Source organism: Podarcis muralis, chromosome 11 (genome assembly GCF_964188315.1).
Source record: "Podarcis muralis chromosome 11, rPodMur119.hap1.1, whole genome shotgun sequence".
Classification (NCBI taxonomy): Eukaryota; Metazoa; Chordata; class Lepidosauria; order Squamata; family Lacertidae; genus Podarcis; species Podarcis muralis.
The window spans coordinates 39,786,253-39,805,217 of NC_135665.1; the positions used below are offsets into that span (position 1 = coordinate 39,786,253).

Below are 18,965 nucleotides of genomic sequence, written 5' to 3' on the forward strand. Positions count from 1 at the left end.
AAGGACCTTCGCACCTGTTTCCCCCCACACTTCTCAGTATCCAAATAGGAAGTCTGAGCTTGCAAATTTCCATGTGGAGCAGCAGCACTTATGTATAACATGGATTCCTCTTCAAAAACAGCAGGCTGATTTGGAACACCAATTGCCCACAGACCTGCTTGTGTGAAAGTGTCTCAAGCCAATTTGTCCAAAGCACAGTGGATGTCGGTGCCCAACAGAAGTTTTGGACCAGTATTTGGAAGTGCTGGAACCACAACATTTGATTGAAAACTTGAGGTTTTCAGACTGTGACAGCGACACTCAGTGCTTCCAAACAGCAAAGGCCGACCAAGGTTTTTCAAATGTTCTCTTCCAGCAATTTAACCCTGGCTTAACTTTAACTAAATGTATCAGCAGATACTCTCCATTTCTTATATTCATTAAAGTTGCTGCTCTTCCCCCCCCCCCCATCTACTACTTCCACCCACTTGAGTCAACTGCTGGGAGCACTTTTTTGTGCCATGTTGAACCCCAGCTCTGTTCCCACATAAGACTTGTTTGCATGTCATACTATAGCAGCCTTCCCCAACGTGCTGTTCTCCAGATGTGGTTGGCTTGCAACTGCAATCATGCCTGAGCATTGGCCATTCTGGATGAGGATGATGAAAGCTAGGGAACGCTACCTGTAGTGTCCGTCCCTCCCTCAAACAGCTCTCAAGAGGGTGAAACCCTCATTGAACCAGGCCCTGTCATCCATCGCCCTTAGAAGTTTCACAGTGATGAAACTATGGTTGGTCCAGATTAAAAACAATGTCATGCCAACTAAAGAGGGGGCAAAGGGGAATGACAATGACCTGATGCACAAAACCAATTTGGTCCATAGACCTGAGGTTCCACACCTCTGCCTTAGGTCCTCAAGTAATGAGAAGTGTGAAAAAGAGGCCAGGACACAGAGAGCCACCAGATATAGGTTTAAAGATTTGGGCATGCCCAGTGAGATTTCATAGAACAGCACTGCCCTCACCCTCTGACCTTTAAAGCCCTTAATGGCCTCAGCCCAGCATACCTGAAGGAGCGTCTCCACCCCCATTGTTCTGCCTGGACACTGAGGTCCTTCTGGCGGTTCCCTCGCTGCAAGAAGTCAAGTTACAGGGAACCAGGCAGAGGGCCTTCTCGGTAGTGGCACCCGCCCTGTGGAACGCCCTCCCACCAGATGTCAAGGAAATAAACAACCATCTGACTTTTAGAAGACATCTGAAGGCAGCCATGTTTAGGGAAGTTTTTAATGTTTTTAATATTCTGTTGGAAGCCATCCAGATTGGCAGGGGGAACCCAGCCAGATGGGAGGGGTACAAATAATATATTATTATTATTATTATTATTATTATTATCATTATTATTATTATATTATATTATAATCTGATTTTGGAAGTCCTTCATGTTTCAAAAGAGAAGCACAAGCCCTGGATGCCACCTAAAGCCTAGAGGGGACACTAATAATCTGTTTTATCCTAAAAGGCATTTGTGTGAATGAAGTTTTATTATAATACAGGCGACTCAACTTATGCGGGGATTATGTTCTGGGGACTGTGCGAAAAGTCAAAAACATGTATAGTAAAAATACGTTGGGTTCAATTGCTGGTGGGATTGCTAAACCATTTTCCCCAGAACTCTCCCCTGCTCTCTCTCTCGCTCTCTCTCTGCCACGCGCATAAAGCTGAGTGCACACAAGTTAAATGTGAGTAGGTTGCAAGTTACCTGTACCACATGGAAGGTCATATTATACTCTTACCGTCCAAATAAAAAGGAAAGTATGTCCATCTCATGCACTAGGAACTACTAATCTACTGGAGTACCAAGTTGAAATATTTATTTTTCCCTTTATACTTGGGGTCCTTTGGGGAGAAATCATATGCTACCATCCTTTAGACTACCAGCTGATCATCAGAAACCATGCACACAAGAGAGTCAGCAATGCGACAATGACCTCATTGAGGATTCAACACATAAAGCGCAGTTGCAAAACAATCTTTATTCTGGCTGAAGATCTAGTACAATTTTTTTTTTAAAGCAACTTAAAAACAGGACACAGCTCCATCAATTTCAGAAAGCCAGCATCTTTTAAGGAGGTGCATTTACCTTTTAAAGGCAATGTACAAAGTGATCCATTTAGCTTCTTCCTCCCTTACAAAAATTAAAAACAACAAAATTTTTAATGTTTTAAAGACATTTAACAGAACAGAGCTTATTTTTTTTCCTATGGAGGGAAAAAACCAAGAATAAAAATAGCAGCATGTTGGGCAGCTAATGCAGTCTCATAGGGACAAATGGTAATGTAACTTTTCCTAATTTTGCATCTGGCTCATTTTAAAAGCAGATCTTACAAGATCTGTGGGTTTTCTTTGTGTGTATGTTTTTTTTAAAAACGGAATATTGCATTTTTAACCATGTCCCATGGGAGGCATTTTGCTTGGAACTGCCCATTCTGAAAGTGATCCTGAACAAAAGCCACCTTAGGAATCACTTTCCCAAACAAAGACCATGCATAGCAAAAGCACTGTGTTAAAACTAACCAATGTTCTTCTCAATGAAAAACATCAGAATGACCCCCCCCCCTTCCCCCAAAGCATCAAAGCTCATTGTTAATTACATGACAAAGCCACTTTTTCTACATAACAGCTGACACTGAAACATAAGATTTGGCTTGACACATTAAAACAAATTCTAGAAACATGACCTTTTCCAAGCTCCCTCTGTCTTTGAACCAAGTTGCTGGAATTTGAAATCAGGTGCATCCAGATCATTCACTCTTCCCTAGTCTGAAGGGCAGGAGGGGTGGAGAAGGTTGTGTGTTCCTTTTTCAATAAAAGTTAGAGACGTTGAAATATGCTCAGTTAAGTACCATGATTGAATACAGCAGACTTCTTCCTTTCCTCTTTTATAATAGGAAATAGTGATCTGGACTCAATTTTTCCTTCTTGTAAAAAAAACAAGAAGAAAGCACTCCCCCTTTATACAAACTTCCAATTAACAGCATTTCTCTATTTTATTTGCAATGCATCTTCTGCCAAATGGCACAAAGAACCTCCAGGGCAGCCAACGACACACAAAACGATAAAATCCGAACATTAAAATACACCTCAGAACACCATCCAGCCTGCTCCTTCCAGGTTGTTTGAATACATGGGAAACTTGGGAGTAAAGTTTCACTTCATGCTGAAAACCGCAGTGAGAATGTGGTCCTTACACACACACACACACACACACACACACACACACACACACACACGTAACATCAGCGACAGCAAACCTAAGCCTCAAGTTAAGGAATCCATAACTTGTTTTGTCTGTAGTAGCTGTATTCATTTTAGGTGCACCAGGATATAAACAGGACAGTTCATATTCTAGAAACCCAGTTTAATTATCTTTGTAGCTCGGAAGTTTGGTTCTGTCTCTCTGCATCCTAAACCAGAGAGGGAGAGGCAATGCACAGAGGCAGAGTTTTGCATGTGCATCCACTGCTAGCTTGGGGACCACAAACTAAAAAGGGTATTGCTATGCAGTTTCCAAGGCTGAGACACTGTATCCAGCTCCAAAAGCTGCACGTGTGGTTTCCCAGAACAAGATTGGCAACAGTGCACAGCAAATACTGTCAAACTGAGCAGTGCCGATCATTGGGGTGGCTAGTTTGGGTGGTGAGGACTGAATCCAGGCATCACCTTACTTTGCCCCCATGGACCTACGCTTAGCCTTCTCTTCCCTCTAAACAGGTGATCAGAACTCGCAGCGCCACCTCTCCGTTTGACAATACGTCAGGCGCAGCCAACCTACAGATGCACAACTATCTCTGTCAAAGTGCATTCGGGTCATATTTCAATAGCAAACTACTTGCTATTCAGTGACCAGTCGTAATTTGCCTTCCAAGAACTATCACTGGAGCAAAATGCATGTGTTTCCGCCCCGCTACTGTTGAGTGGAGAAGAATAAAGGAACTGATTAAAATTGGTATAGTTCTTGTTGATCAATGCTCCTTGAGATGAAATGTGACACTCAGCCCACTTCCACCTGAGTAAACTTGGGAGTAATTCCATTGACTCTCATGAGACTACTCCAGTGAAAGCGGATTTAAGCTTGCAGGGGCAGCCCAAACTCCCGCCAAAGCCTTCTTCAAGGTTGGCAAAGCCCCAGCTGGTTTTAAAGGGGGGTTGAACCGAACCCTGAAGTTTTCTGAAACAAGCTGCATTCCTCAGAAAAGCAAAGCCAACGAGTGATAAAAAACTCCTCACAGCATCAAATATAAAGATACTAGAAAAAAAAGGACTGAGGGAACAAAGCTAATTTATTCATAGTGTTACCAAACAAGAAAGATAGATCTGCAAGGAGTCCGTAGTGCTTTGTTTTAAAAAGCACTGATTACCTAATGGGTCAAAACCATAAAAAGTTCCACAATATCTATTTTCTTTTCGCTTATTCACTAAAACAAAATAAAAAAAAGACTTCCGGAGTTCCTTAACACTAATCTGTAAAACAGAAAACGCAACTATGATTTTTAAAGTTTTGCTCAAGAAATGCAGAATTTGGTTAGATACTAGAACAATGAGGTTTTATGTTTCTTTCATTACTTTTAATCCATTGGTACCTGATTTGTTTGCCTATTCAGATGACTGTATTTGTTTTTTGTTTTACTCCATAGAGATATGAAAGTAATAAAAGATTAATTGTGGGAAATATGTGTCACAGAACCGGGGCTTCCTAAAATTATCCTAATTATACTCTGTTATTCACAAAAATATGAAATATGGAAGCCAAATGCACACATGGTTGAAAAACCACCCACCAAAAACAATTTCCCCATACGATATGGAAAATATCTTGATGAAGAGTCTAGAATTGTTGGTCAAAATTTCACATGTCAATCAACAGGATTAAATCTGATTTAACTACCCTAGTAGCCAATGTTTTCTGACTGTTTTTCTGCAGCATTCAAAACAAGATGGACATTTGTCTTCATTCAAATACAAACAGAACCAGCACAGAAATCTAAAACTCTCCCAATAAAATATATTGGGATTCCATAATCTGAAGGTATTTCTCAAACAATATTGTTGGACTCAGTGATACTTTGCAATGTTCATATATTCTTTTATTGAATAAAGCAGCTTTGGAGCTTATCAGGCACTGCCCAACAAAATATTTAGTCAAGAAGGAAATCTTGAATTTTAACCTTGAGCTAGCAGCCCAATTCTCTATACAAAGTGAGGCGGGGGGGGGGGGGGACGGGACGGGACCCTGTTAAAATAGTTCATAGTTTTAATTCTGAAACCACCTTTTACTGACATCCTGCACATTACTTTTTAAAAAATGGCCGATGAAATAATGAACGAACTGAAAAATAACACCAAAATATGTATTAAGGGAACATTCTGAGATGACAAAAAGAAAAGAAAAAAGCTTATCCTCTAGTTACACTTGAACAAATACAGCCTATAGAAAATGAAGTATTGCATAGCAGTGTAGGATTTAGCTTTCGGTGAAACAAATAGTGAACAGAATGAGTTTGGTATTGACAGTATCCATCTAAGTTATTTAGTCATCCGGAACTATGTACATATTATATATACTGTATGCCATAAAAGTCCAGTTTTATTCAGTCTTAAATATCTTCTTAAAACGGGAATTTAAATGTCTAAACAAAAACACTTCCTGGCACTTATGTTACCCACGTCTGTTTTAAAGTGTCTTCTAAAGTGTCCCTTAAAACATGAAAGTGCCGTTCTGCTACATATCATTCGCCAGAAAACCAGCAATCCACAAAACTGGCAATCCGCATCCTCTGTGCGCAACCACATCACCCAAGTCGCAACGGAGAAATTCTGACGCCACTTTACACAGCCCCTGCTGCACTTTGGAGTCTTCAGAGTTCCAACATTTGAGCTCTTAAAGCTTCGACGAGGTGGTCAGCAAGCACCATGGTTAAAGGCCTCTATGTCCCTGCAGGGAGACAGGTATAGCACTTCTCTTTTGATGTGTTTTGCCTTCTGCTTAGTTTTTTTTTCCTCTAAAAAAGAAAGCACTTTAGATTAGAAATGTGTGTTCGCAGCTCTTAAAACTGCATTCTCTCCCACTGCGGTTGCGAAGAAAGCTTCAGTCCCATCTGAAGACAGATGGCTTTGACACTTTAACTCCAACTCAAGAGCATTCTCTACCCAGAGGCCTCAAGATTGTTGAATGATCTTTGTGGGTGTTTTAATAGAAAGAGACAAACCCCAGAGTATTATTAACATCTTCATCGCCTCTGCTGTGCATATACTGGATAGGCTAGTGTGACATTGAGAGAGTCATTGTGTTGCACTAGCGATGTGTGTTGATAATGTAGCACCAGTTCTTTCAGCGAGTTGTACAAGTTATATGGCTCTGCAAATCCAAACCCAGTAGGCGTTTCGTTGATAACACAATGCTTCACTTCACCATCCACACTAAAAGAAGAGAGAAAGATTTTTTTTAGGTACATCCTTCTTATTTTAAGTTATCCTTAAAATGAGAAAATAAAAAAATCCTTTGTTCCATTATTACTATATAACCTAAAATTACTCCCACTGCTCCACTCGCCTTTAACTAATAATATTTTTTGATTTTGTGGCTCCACATACGGATAACCTAAAGTTCCCTGTTTCTCTGAAATAATTTCAACATCTCTCAGAATATTTCTTGAACTTTGGCTGCAATCCTATACATACACCCCTGGAAGTCCCACTGAATTCAACGGAGCTTACCTCAAAGTAAACATGTATAGGATGACACTATTATTCAATAACATTTCGTATCACTGAATAAAGTTTGAACATTTTTACTTTAATTCATGTTCAAGTCATTAATTTCACATCTTTATGTCAACAACCAGCCTTCACTCAGAAGTGAAGTTAGGCCTAAAAGTGCAGAACATATTGGGTTGGCAGAGTGAGCATTTTAAAAAAATGGCTACTCAAGGAAACAAGTATGGGATTGTGAGGGGAGCACGGCCAAGCAAATTACACTGGCTGTTGGGGTCTTCTCCACCAGCAGAGCAGATAAGCATATAACTAAGAGAGATTAGGCAGGGAGGAGAGCACATAGGTGCATACAAATGACCCACAAATGTTGGTAACTGATAATATTAAAATGTTAAGATTCAGGACAATATCCTCATAGAATTGGAAGGGATCATGAGGTTCAGGAACTGTTTTCCCAACAAGGGGCTAAAACCCACAACCCTGAGAGTAAGAGTCTCATGCTCTACCAACTGAGCTATCCCAGATACCTCAAACATTATTAGTCAGATTCAAATGCGAGTCCCGCTAGAACAGTGAGGGTTCCCCTTCTCTCCTTCCTCCTGCCCAATTGGCTTTGGAGAGGTTGGGAGATCCCCCCGAAAGCACACAGGGGTAGGAGAGTTTGTTCCATCTGGCAAGAAGTCATTGCTTTTGCTGACAGAACAATTGTAAGAGTGTGATGCTGAATTCCGCCCAATGTTGCAAGATGGATAAGTTTTAATGGAATTGAGGATGTTACATGTCCCACTGCTTTAGAAGTAGGGTAAAACATTTGGATACATACACAACGGAGCACGCAGAGCAACCCGGCTTGCTACTTTCCCGAATAAGGAATGTGCCGTCCCTTTTCCCACGCAGCAAATTTTCTGCTTGGCCTCTGTTGATATTTCCTACATTCCATGTTCGCTCATCATGATGAGGCAAATCCTCATCATCTTCCACCATAGAATATTGCCTATTGGGAGGAGAAGCAACATGTCATAGTTAAGAACCAGATGAAATTAACTTTTAATATATTTATTACACTTCCACCCAAATTATTTAATTCAGGACTTCAAACGTTGGCCCCATCAGCATTCTCAAATACAGTGGCACCTCTAGTTAGGGACTTGATCCGTTCTGGGTTGCCGTTCGCACCCCGAACAGTCTGCAACTAGAGCGCTGCTTCTGCACATGTGTGCGGCGCGATAGAGCACTTCTACACATGGGCGAGATGCACAGAGCGCTTATGCGCATGCGGTGAAACCCGGAAGTATACACTTCTGGGTTTGCTGCATTTGTATCCTGAAAAAATGCAACCGGAGACTGATGTAACAAGAGGTGCGACTGTACATGAGGGCATGATTCAGGCTTTGATGAGAAGAAATTAATTTCCTAATCATCATGACTGTCTTCCAAATATTGTAAGACACAAACTACAGAATTGTTTTCCTGAGTCTACAGGATGTACAAATTGCTGCCTACAACTTTTGCCATGTGGCAACAAAATGAGCTCAAGAGGATTCTTGTCAGCTTCACATTATGGTAACAACCCAGTTATTATTATTTTTTAACAGGTTGGATCCAGACTGCCTTCCATGGGTGGAAAGTCTCCTTCCAATTGTCTAGATCAATGTGAGCAATGCCAAGGAGGCTGCGTGGCGGAAGGTGGAGTGAACAGGTAAGCCATCTCCCTTCCCTCACCAGTGAGAATGGAGCCTGGACCTAAGCCAACATGACTGAGAAGTTCTCAAGTACTGCCATCACTAATGGTGCTGCCCTGCTGTCAGCACAAAACAGTTCAACATGAGCCAGCTTTGGGTCCGCTAAGATGGCTCTAGTTTTCAAACAAGACTATGCATTCACCCAAAACACAGACTGCGATCCATAATCACAAATGTGTCTTATAAATAAAGCAGAGCAAGCCCTAGATTAATGCAGACTGTTCCTGATAACAGGGAGTAAAAAAACCCCCACTGCTTCTCCCCCAATCTCACCTTGGTGTTATTTAAAAGCATTCCTCTATGAATTTAGAATCTGCCTTGTTTTGCTGGTTTACTGAAAACACATTCTGGAATGCTCAGCAGCAGCATAGCAAATACCTTTCCAACAGAGATAGCACTCAAAGTTTGTTGAAACACTGTTGCCTTCACATTTACTTGCTCCAAACATCTAAGGCTTCAGCAGCTGCTGCAAAATCACTATTGTGGGTTCAATAGTAATAGTAATATAATGTGGTTGCAATTGTCATAGTAAACTAAGAGTTTCTCTTTATTGAAAAGAACAGGAGGTGCCACAGACCTCTGTGTAGATAGAAAACTAGATGAAAGGTTGACTATCTCCTCTACTTTCCTAGGATTAAGATGGACAAAAGGATAACCACCTTGTGGTATCAAGGCTGTGGGAGAATCAGACGCCTTAGCCTCTTTTACAAAATATGAAATTGCTAAGGATTCAACTCTTAGCTCTCCACTAGCCCAAAAAGTAAAATTGATGCCCAAGCTAGCCTTCTTGAAGAGACCAAGTATCACAGTCCCTACACTACAAGATTCACATTCCATCAATGAAAATGTATAGAGCCATCATTTAACTGGCGTAATACAAATGCTCAAAAAGACTATGGATGCTTACTCTTCTGTATTTTCATTGCCAAGCCATTCATTCAGTTTCTTTTGCCGAACTCCCTTCTGAGTCAGCCACCTGAAAAGTAAATTTGAAGGCATAGTTAGTGATTGAAATATGCATTAAAAATGGACTCAAATTGAATTAGTACACTTAAAAATCTGGCAACTCATAGGCACTTACATCAAGTACTGATCTCTGGTCTTTCTGAGCTGTATAAGGTCTGGTTTAATGCTGTTCATGCGTTTGTCTATCTCCCTGTATTCAGCAGCTTGCTTCTTCAAATCTTCTTCCAGTCTATGCCGACTGTCCACAATTTCACTGATTCGAGATTTCAGCTTTTCATAGTTGTGCATTATTCTGGAGGGGAAAATTAGGCATGTTAGATTCTAGATAGATTCTTAACGCACTGCTCAGGCTTGCAGTTTCTTTAGAGCACTTTAAATATAAAAATCTTAAGACACTGCTACCAACCTTTGTATTTCTTTCTCATTTCCTTCCCGTTTGAACTTTTCAATATATTCTTTGCTGTATCTTTCCTGTGTTTGGCACTGCTCTTCAAATATTTTTATGGTTTCATTAAATGCTTCAATAGCAGTTCTTTTCATTTGAATTTCCTAGAGGGGAGAAAAGCTGCAAATTCAGTTTCTGCAAAACTCAGAAAGGGGCTGGATGTTCTATACCTGAAACACATTTGTGATTGGGGATTTTTTTTTAATGCCAGTCAAGTAGCAAGGGTGGTTGCCTGCATGTCTTTCTTTCTGATGCCTGAAAAATCAACTTTGATTGGAGAACACAGGAAGTTGCCGTGTATTGAAATCAGACCAGTGGTCCAGCAAGCTGTGTACTGTCTGCTCTAACTGGCAGTGGATCTCCACAATTTCATAGAGGAGTCTTTTCCAGCCTTACCTGAGGATGCTAGCGAGTAAACCTAGGACCTGCTGCATGCAAAGGATGTATGTGCTCTACTAATGAGCTACCACCCTGCCTTGGCTGAGATCCAAGGAGCCAAGCAACTAGTTCTATGTGCCCAAGGGTGCAATGGGCTGGTGTGCGTTTTTGAACAGCAGCCTTGCCCCTCAACCCACCACCACCACATGGCAAACTAAGCTGCAGGGGCATTCAAAAGCAGGTGTTCAAAGAGGAAAGGTCAAAACTTCTGCAGGGCACATCTAAAGTAGTTCTATCAATCCCATCATTTGTTCACTGCATTTTTGTAGGTTTACAGCAAAGGTAATAAAGACATTTATATATCTATATACTATGGGCTGGATGTGTACTAAGTTAGTTGTGTTTTGTTCCTAACTGTAGGTCTGCTGATTTCAATAGGAACTTAGTTCAACTTCCAGGCTGGATCCAGCCCAATATATACTCAGCATCACCACTATTTTCAATTGTAGGAACACTTTACTCTAATATTGAGTTCGTCTGAGCAATTGGTTAGCTTTCCTGGTTTTATTTTGGCTATAATAAACGCTAAAACCAATGGTTTACTAGTGACAGTACCATAAAGCATTAAGTCCAGTCTAGACACTGTTCCTGACTCCAGTGGCTAAGTTGAAGTCCTTCAAGAGTACTAACAGTACAGTGTTCATATACCTGTGCAACTATGTTATTCTGATAAGAAATAGAGCATCGTTATTTAAAACATATTTCTTGCTGGGGAAGTCATTATTATCACGAATATAAGCATTAGTCCGAAACCAGGTATAGTAAAATTACAAGTGAGTTGTGTGTGCAGACATAAAACACAAAACTATAGTGTTACTATAACCCAGAAATAATATTTTTTTAAAAGGCATATCCAAATCTTTAAGAAGTAGAAGATTCCTCCCATATCAACAGAGCGGTTTACTCACACTAGTAAAACCTAGTCTCTGTATAGATAATGTCAACTTTCCTGCTGGGCCCAGCTGTCTTATTCAAACAGCATATAATCTTTACTGTAAAATTTATTAATTAATAGTGTGCTAGTGCCCCTGGATGTGACCAGACAAGAAGCACAATGGCCAAGCAAATGAGGAGTGAAACAACGGCAAGCTGCTCCACTATTCAAACCATACACTTTTCGTCCTTTCAAAACATATACTCAAAGGTCATCGTAGCACATTTACAAATGTCAAGAAGATTTAACCTCAGAATGCTCCTGTTATAGTTCCTACTGAAGGCCCCGCTGTGGCAGAGTGCTTTATAGACTGAGTTCATGGTAGACATTCCACACTACTCACCTGAGATGTTCTTGTGTAGTCTTCATAGAGTCTGTCATACTCTCTGTTCTTCTCTTGGAATTGGATATTATATTCATGCAATTTCTTCCCAACTGCTTCAATGCTATCCTCTTTAACCACTTGATCCTGGAAAGACAAGCACATGGAGATACATGTCCAATGAAGACCAGGCTTCTTAAATATTCATGTTTCGCACAATGCAATGGGTTGGGTCTAGAGACAGGCATGTATAATGCAGCAGCCCCCCCCCCCATCACCAGTAATCAGCCAAGAAATTTTGACTGAATGAACGTCCATGGATTCTGCACATGACAGAATGCATTGCTTACAATGCTGCCACCGAAAACAGATGTATACCCCATGCATTTTATTGTGGAATGAGCTTATGTGTTTATTAAATGCAACGGCTCGTTCTTCTTGCTTACAAGAAAAAGCTCGTGTCCTGATTAGCCTATTAGTCCAAGATGTTTCTTTTGCTTATGCCACTTATGGAGCTCCTGAAATGTGCACCACTATTCAAATCAGAAACTTTTCGTTTTAATAGATTTATAAACCACTCACATTACAAAAATACCAAAAGCTGTGTAGAGAAAACAAAAAATAAGTAAAAATATATACAAAAACAACAGCAGATGGCAACACTGTAGCAACAGCAGTATTCTGCACCATTATCAGAACTTCTGGACCAAACTCAAGAGCAACCCACATCTAGTGCATTGCAGCACTCATTGAGGTTACTAGTACATGGACTGCTGTGGCCAGATTGTACCTGCCCAGTAACATTCACAGCTGGTAGAAGCCACGTGTAGCCACTGATACCATCTGAGCATCTAATGACAAGGTTGTATTACTGTGTAGCCCCAGACCATGAACTCGCTCCTTCAAAGGGTGTGTGACCCCATTCAGAACAGGCCAATGGCCATTTTCCCAGACCCGGGAATGCCCACCCACAGGGTATTTCTCCTTCCAGGATCCAGTCTCAGTCTTGGTCATTTCCAGCCTACCACTGCATCCAGATGCACACCCAAGACTTGCAGATCCACTTATAAATGAGACAGTTATTTAGATAACAGTGCACATTCCAGAAGAGGAGCCGTGTTAGTCTGTACTAGCAAAACACCCCATGGCAACTTAGACAAACAGATTTAGTGGGCATGAGCTTTTCCTTGTAGGCAAAAACCTACTCTTGAATCTGATGAGGTTAACATGGGTTAGGGTCAGTGAGCACTTAAATGTTACGTTAAACAGTAACCATGCCCCCATCCCCACCCCAATTCCTATCCTTCACAGATACACATATGTTCATTTTGTTAGAAGACAATCTTACAATATTTTTGTACTTAAGCAGAAGAGGAGATGAAAATCTTTTTTTTTTTTTTTACCTGTTGATACTTGGATACCGGGTAAAGCAATTTAACATCCAGCTTTGGATTATACTGGGCTAAAGACTCGTTCCGGTAGTGGTTTATTAGCTCAACAACGGAATTGAACGTTAATGGATCCGAAAAGCCGTATTTCCCATCTCGGTGAAATATTTTGATTAATTTATTATTTCCTCCCTTCCTGTAAATAAAATTTAATGGGGAAAGTCAGTCATCTTCATGAGGAAAATGTTTCTTAAATCCAGCCATGCAAAATGCACTTCAGTAAATAATATGATGATGCAACAATATTTACCTTAGTGTAAGCGTATAGTCCCCATGCATTTTGGTGGAGGCATCTCGTACCAAGAAGGTGCCATCAGCTGTATCACGAAGCTTCTCATTCACTTCTTCCCTGTGATGGGACCAAAGTAACATCTGGTTTAGCTTCTAAAAATACTAGCCTTTCACTACTAATGTATTTTCTCCCTTTTTCTTTTTTATTCAGCACAGTCAAAGTATGAGGAAGTTTTCATATGAAAACCTGCCAAGTTCTGTTATTCTATGAACTGACTTCCCGCTTGTTCCAAGAAGTTTATAGCAAGAGAGCTCAGTAATAGACTACTTTCTCCTGTATGTACAAAAATGTGAACTGCTAGCAATTGTATTCTTATTCTTTGGTATGAATTTCAGAGAGCTTTAGATGTAAAAACAAACGTTGGTGCTCTTGATACGTTTGCAAAACAGTTATTTCCTGTTGTAAGTAACCAACAGAGAAATGTTTAACAGAATATAGCTCTGGCATGTTTTGTACTTCTGGTTTGCAAATATATACTTTTTAACTCTTTAAAAGCACTGCAAACAAAACCTGTGCTTCAATGTTTTAAACATTTCCTATCAAATAGAGAATGTGCTAAAAATGTGCATATATAATTAGCAAGATAAAAGGTGTCCTTACCTTGAGATATCTCCCCAGTACCATTCAGCATCTTGCAGAGACATGTTGTTGTTCATACCGTTATTTGCTACAGTATTAGGCTTTGGAGGTTTGGGAGGCAGTGCTGCAAATGAAAACAATAATACATATATATTTATACTGCCTGCTGTGTACAGGTAGGTTACGTTCTAAAATGACAATCAACTTAAATCCATTGAGAAGAAGAAAATTATTTCAGCTCTGATTTATTTGTTTTTAATCAGCACTGCTTTTGAAACTTCTCCCTCTCCTGCCAGGAAACAAGCTTAATTCCTCTAGTAAGCATTTATAATTTCAACACAATCCTATGCATCTGCTTAAATGTAAGCCCCACTGCATTCAACATGGTTTCCTCTAGATAAGTGTGCATATGATTGCAGCCTTGGTTACCTAAAAGTCCTGTGCTCTCAGCCAAGGAGAGCTCCTCCCCCCAACTCCCATCGTAGCACAAATTGCAATTTGGACTTGGAAAGATATAAACTGAAGTTTTGCACCTCATTCCCCATCCCTTGTTTTCACATCTTTCTATCATTTGATGTATTAAAATTATGCCGCACTCCACACACACGCTTACAGACACATACTGATTTAATCATCCAAGAGGAATTACGTTGCTTTCTAGATTCGACACCGCTTTGGCTAATAACAACTGGAAAATTACACAGCACTGCTATAGGGAAAGAATTGGGTTTCTCTGATCCTGCCAAAATACACTTTAAGGAGTCCATCTGTGACCCAAATATCCCTGGTTCTAATCTTAGCATTCTATAGGATAAAAGTGCTCCAAACGGCAATACTGATTCTTCAAAAACCCACAGTCCTGTTTCTCAATGTCAAACCTGCATGCAGACACCAGTGGGGGCCAGAGAAGATACTGCAGGATTTCTGGCTTACCAGCTAAAAATGGGGGTGGGGGTGGGGAATCAGGACTGAATAAAAATTAAATCAAGTTATTTATGTTAACGGAAACTCCAATCACATTTATCTACCACAATGCATGTGGGAAAGATGCACATCAAAATGAATGCTGTATTTTCAAAGGTTTAATGCAGCCCATTGATCTTCCTATCCTGTGCTATATGAAAGTCGGAATGGTGACACCTAACATTTAATAACAGTGCCCAATAATTTAAAACGCCGTCATTGTTTTGAGGGAAAAAGCAGCTTTTTACAACATTTTCTGCCTGACATCAAGACACACAAAGCAGGGCTATTTTTACTGTACTGTATAACAAACAGACCTACAGGTGAGAGGAAAAAACTAAAAACAGAAATCACATGACAATTACAGTTTCATTAAGCAAGCCAAAGAGAATTCTGAACAATAACCCTTGCTGTCTTCTCCCCCCCCCCCCATGCACTAAAGATAATTTAATTCAGCAACTTAACAGCAGCAAGTTAACCCCCAAATCCCAGTTCTGCGCTGAGAGCAGCTTTTGTGGCATCCAGAATATGCCAGCCTCAGACAATAATGCTGCAACGTTACCTGGTGGGTCCATTTCTATGTAAAACATCAAATCCGTGCCACAATTTATATCTGTCCTAGGATAGTCTATGTCCAGCTCTTCCATGTTCCAGAGAGTGTTGTACATTTGTACGAGTTTCAGCCAGTAAGCTCACTTAGAAGGAAACAGTCGGGATCTCTTTGTAATGGTGTCTTGGAATTCATTTTAAAACCTATAAGGGGCTGCACTGTAACCTATTACATCATAATCCCCAGCCAATCATGTCAAAAATAATGTCACTGGACCACTCCTGTTTCATTCCTCCCCCCCCCTCTTATTCCTTGTTAATCTTATAACAATTGTCATTTCAGAAAGAATAGACACTTCACAGAATTGTGATCGGCACCTGATTGTATTTATAAAGACGACTGAACATGTTCTCAGTTTACACTGATTCCACCCCCACCCCCCTTTAATCTTTTCTGTCGGCTGCTTGGTACATTCCACTGCTGGCAGGTTGACAAAAGGCTGATAGCAGCAGCAGGAAGCGTTTTCCTTCAATACAGTAGATTTCTTGGTGCACAGAGAGATCACATCTCTGTCCCAGCTTTCTGTTCTCTAGCAGGGTTTACGACTGACTGCAATCCTTCCATGCACATTTTGACTCTACTACGGGTGCGCTTTTTAAATAAAAGCCTCACAAGAGGAAAGTTCGGAAGCTCCAAATATATTATCAAGTGCCCATTTTGCACAAGTCTGGGTACCAACTGCTTCTTTGAAACACAAGGTCCTGTACTAATAACATGCCACCTTCAAGAAATGCCCTTTTTCAGGAAAGCTGGCAAATGCAATTGTCTAATTCTTCACAAAACGTAGAAACTCAGAATCTATCTTTGCTGTTTTGAGTTCCAATCAGTCTTTTTTTAAAAAAAGATAAACAACGGTAGAAGTTTACACTGCTATGAGCAAAACCAAACAACTTCCTGTTAATTAAATCAAGCCCACCATCGTTAAATGCTTAGCAAAATACAACAGAATATTTCAGTATGCCTAGTTCATACTGTTTCTTTTGACCTGCTGTCATCAGGGCATTTGCCATTTTGGCAATTCCTGAAGAGCAAAAATTCTTGGTCAGCCTTCTCTGCCTTAGACTGGATATTTTCTCAGGTCTCTTCCTCCAGGCTCTCTCACAGCTAAAGCGACCTATTATTTCTTTAAAAGGTGATTTCTTACTCAGCACCAGAAAAAAAATAATACTTAAAGAAGTCACCAAGCAGACAGATTCCAATATTTTACACATTTATCACCACAGAAAGCCAGACGTGGAAAATATTTAACTCATTAGTACTACTGCTGCCTTACCAATTCTTATACCGGAACTCTAGGTGATGTGCATTGCAGAACACCACAAATGAAAGCCAACTCACATCTTCTAAGCGCTGCACATACAAATGAACTCTTGACCATTTTTATCCTTCAAGACAAGTACTAGCATGTAAGGACATGGCTGCAGCACCAACAGCAGCAAAAACATGCACACACACGTTGCCCTGCAACAGCCATGCTTAAACCCATCCCACAGTAGCCTCCCCCTCCTCTACAACCCTTTAGGTGGACATGCTCCAGAGATTCCTTCCATTTGCCTCATGTAACAGGACACTTCAGACAGTCCCAGACACAAGTCCAAACATTGAACTTGAGGGTTTAGCCCACCTGCTATCCAAACAGCTCTGTTGCCAAGGTACATTTCTTAAATTAGGTTCTGAAAGACGAAAGAGCACACATAGCTAGCTCCCGTAGCCCAACGAGGCAGTCGCTGTCATTTTTGTTTCCCCCCCTCAAATCGCTTTTAACAGCAAAAGTGGGAAGAATAAGTACACTCCCTCACCAAAAGTTTTACTACTGGCTAAACTCCGGAACAGCCACACTTATATGATCAGGTTACTGCTTGACCCAAACTAGTCTAGCTTGCTGTGACACGATGTGGAAAACTAGAACAGGCAAGACACTGACAGACAGGTGATTTTCCACTGTTCCAGCAGATAACTGAACAGGTGTCAACTTTCACTCAAATCACATTTTAACTATGAAAGCTTGCTGATTAGTCTAATGATCATATATAGCAAAAGTATGCATATACAATGCATATATGCATGCATTTATATATATATACACATACACACACATAATATATACGATCACATGCATTTCATTTAAAGATTGTATATATATAGAGAGAGAGAGAGAGAATGAGAGTGAGTCACTTACTTTGTATACTGTGCATGGCACTTGGTCACCCTTGCATTTGACAACCTGAAAATGCCAGATTGTAGATGGCCTCTGCCCAGCTCCACAAAATTTACATGTACCAATATATATCAAGAAAATAAACTATCCTTGGAACCGAAGGCAACAAGAATTAAGTGTCTCCAAAAGTGTATTCTAGCTCCTTAATTCCAGAAGAAAATGCAGCAACGTGAAAATAATACAATAATAAATAAAATAAAAACTCCAAGTCCTCTTACGCTTTAGAAAGAATTGACTTCTTGTGGCTCTCTCTCAGACTATCTGCTCACCTCTATTTCATCACTGATTTTAGTAGTTTAAAAAAAAAAAAGGTCCTCTGTAGCTTGCACGTCTCTCTGAGATAAAGATCTCAGTTTCATGATTAACTTGGGCAGGTTCAAATATTTGCTGAGCAAGAGATTTCAGGCGGGTGGGGGGGGAGGGGAGGCAGAGTCAAAGTCAGAGTTGTCATCGGCTAACAAGTGGCCAATGCAAGACTAACCCAGTCTCATTTTAGCCAAGTAAATGAGAAGACCATTGTAAGTGGCCTTAAAATAGTCTCTGTAGCTGGCTGCTGCATGCAGAAGTGAAGTACATGACTGTCAAGAAAAGCATTATGAGCAGCCAAACACAGGAAGTGGCTGAGCTGGGGAGGGGAGGGGGGGGAGAGAAACAGAATGAAAGCCTTCCTTGTAAAGTTCTGCGTCTCTGAGAGCCCACAAGCGCAGAAGAAGCTTGTTAGCATTCACTGCATCACCTTCCACACACTTTCACCGGACCACAACGACAGGTGGTGTTTGAAGACCCATAAAATGAAGCCCCACACTGCTGGGTCAAATTAAAATCAAGTCCCCAGTCCCTCCCTAAATGCCCGCTAGCTTCAACCTGGGTACATCGACAGCCACAGAGCTTTCAAGTTACAGAAGTTTAAACTTGAAACTCAGCCCCTCTGTTTGCTTGCAGTGTCTGCTTATATCAATCAATCAATCAATCAATCAATCACTCAGTCAATCAAATCAGGTTTTGTTAGTCAACTGACCATAATAACTTATACATATACTTTGGCAACTTTTGGCATCTCGGGTACCAACTGGTATTCTCAATCTTTGTTGGTCTGGGATCAAACTGCATTAAAAGTCCTGAATTTGGGCAGAAACCTATTTTGGGATATTTTACTTTCTTATGAGCTTCACATCTCCTTGCCTTTGACTACAAAAATAAAAATGTTATACAACCGCAAAGGAAATAAGCTTCTGGTTCGTTTAATGGGGAACAGAAAA

At 40.5% G+C, this 18,965-nt stretch overlaps 1 protein-coding gene across 4 annotated transcripts in view; it reads right to left on the bottom strand.

The window, feature by feature from the left end:
- Positions 1-1,991: 1,991 nt before the first annotated feature.
- The window catches only part of PIK3R1 (phosphoinositide-3-kinase regulatory subunit 1), a 63,790-nt gene continuing 46,816 nt past the window's right edge, over positions 1,992-18,965 (bottom strand). For 2 of the 4 annotated variants that reach the window (XM_028748042.2, XM_028748043.2), the window contains 9 exons: positions 13,937-14,039; positions 13,295-13,393; positions 13,000-13,180; positions 11,618-11,743; positions 9,864-10,006; positions 9,573-9,749; positions 9,399-9,467; positions 7,573-7,743; positions 1,992-6,455 (listed from right to left, as the gene is read on the bottom strand). In XM_028748042.2, the coding sequence (XP_028603875.1) occupies positions 6,266-6,455; positions 7,573-7,743; positions 9,399-9,467; positions 9,573-9,749; positions 9,864-10,006; positions 11,618-11,743; positions 13,000-13,180; positions 13,295-13,393; positions 13,937-14,039 (1,259 nt within the window). In that variant the 3' untranslated portion in view covers positions 1,992-6,265. Of the gene's footprint in view, positions 6,456-7,572; positions 7,744-9,398; positions 9,468-9,572; positions 9,750-9,863; positions 10,007-11,617; positions 11,744-12,999; positions 13,181-13,294; positions 13,394-13,936; positions 14,040-15,440; positions 15,701-17,667; positions 17,996-18,965 lie in introns of those variants that run through there. The other 2 variants (XM_028748045.2, XM_028748044.2) reach the window with 2 other exon arrangements.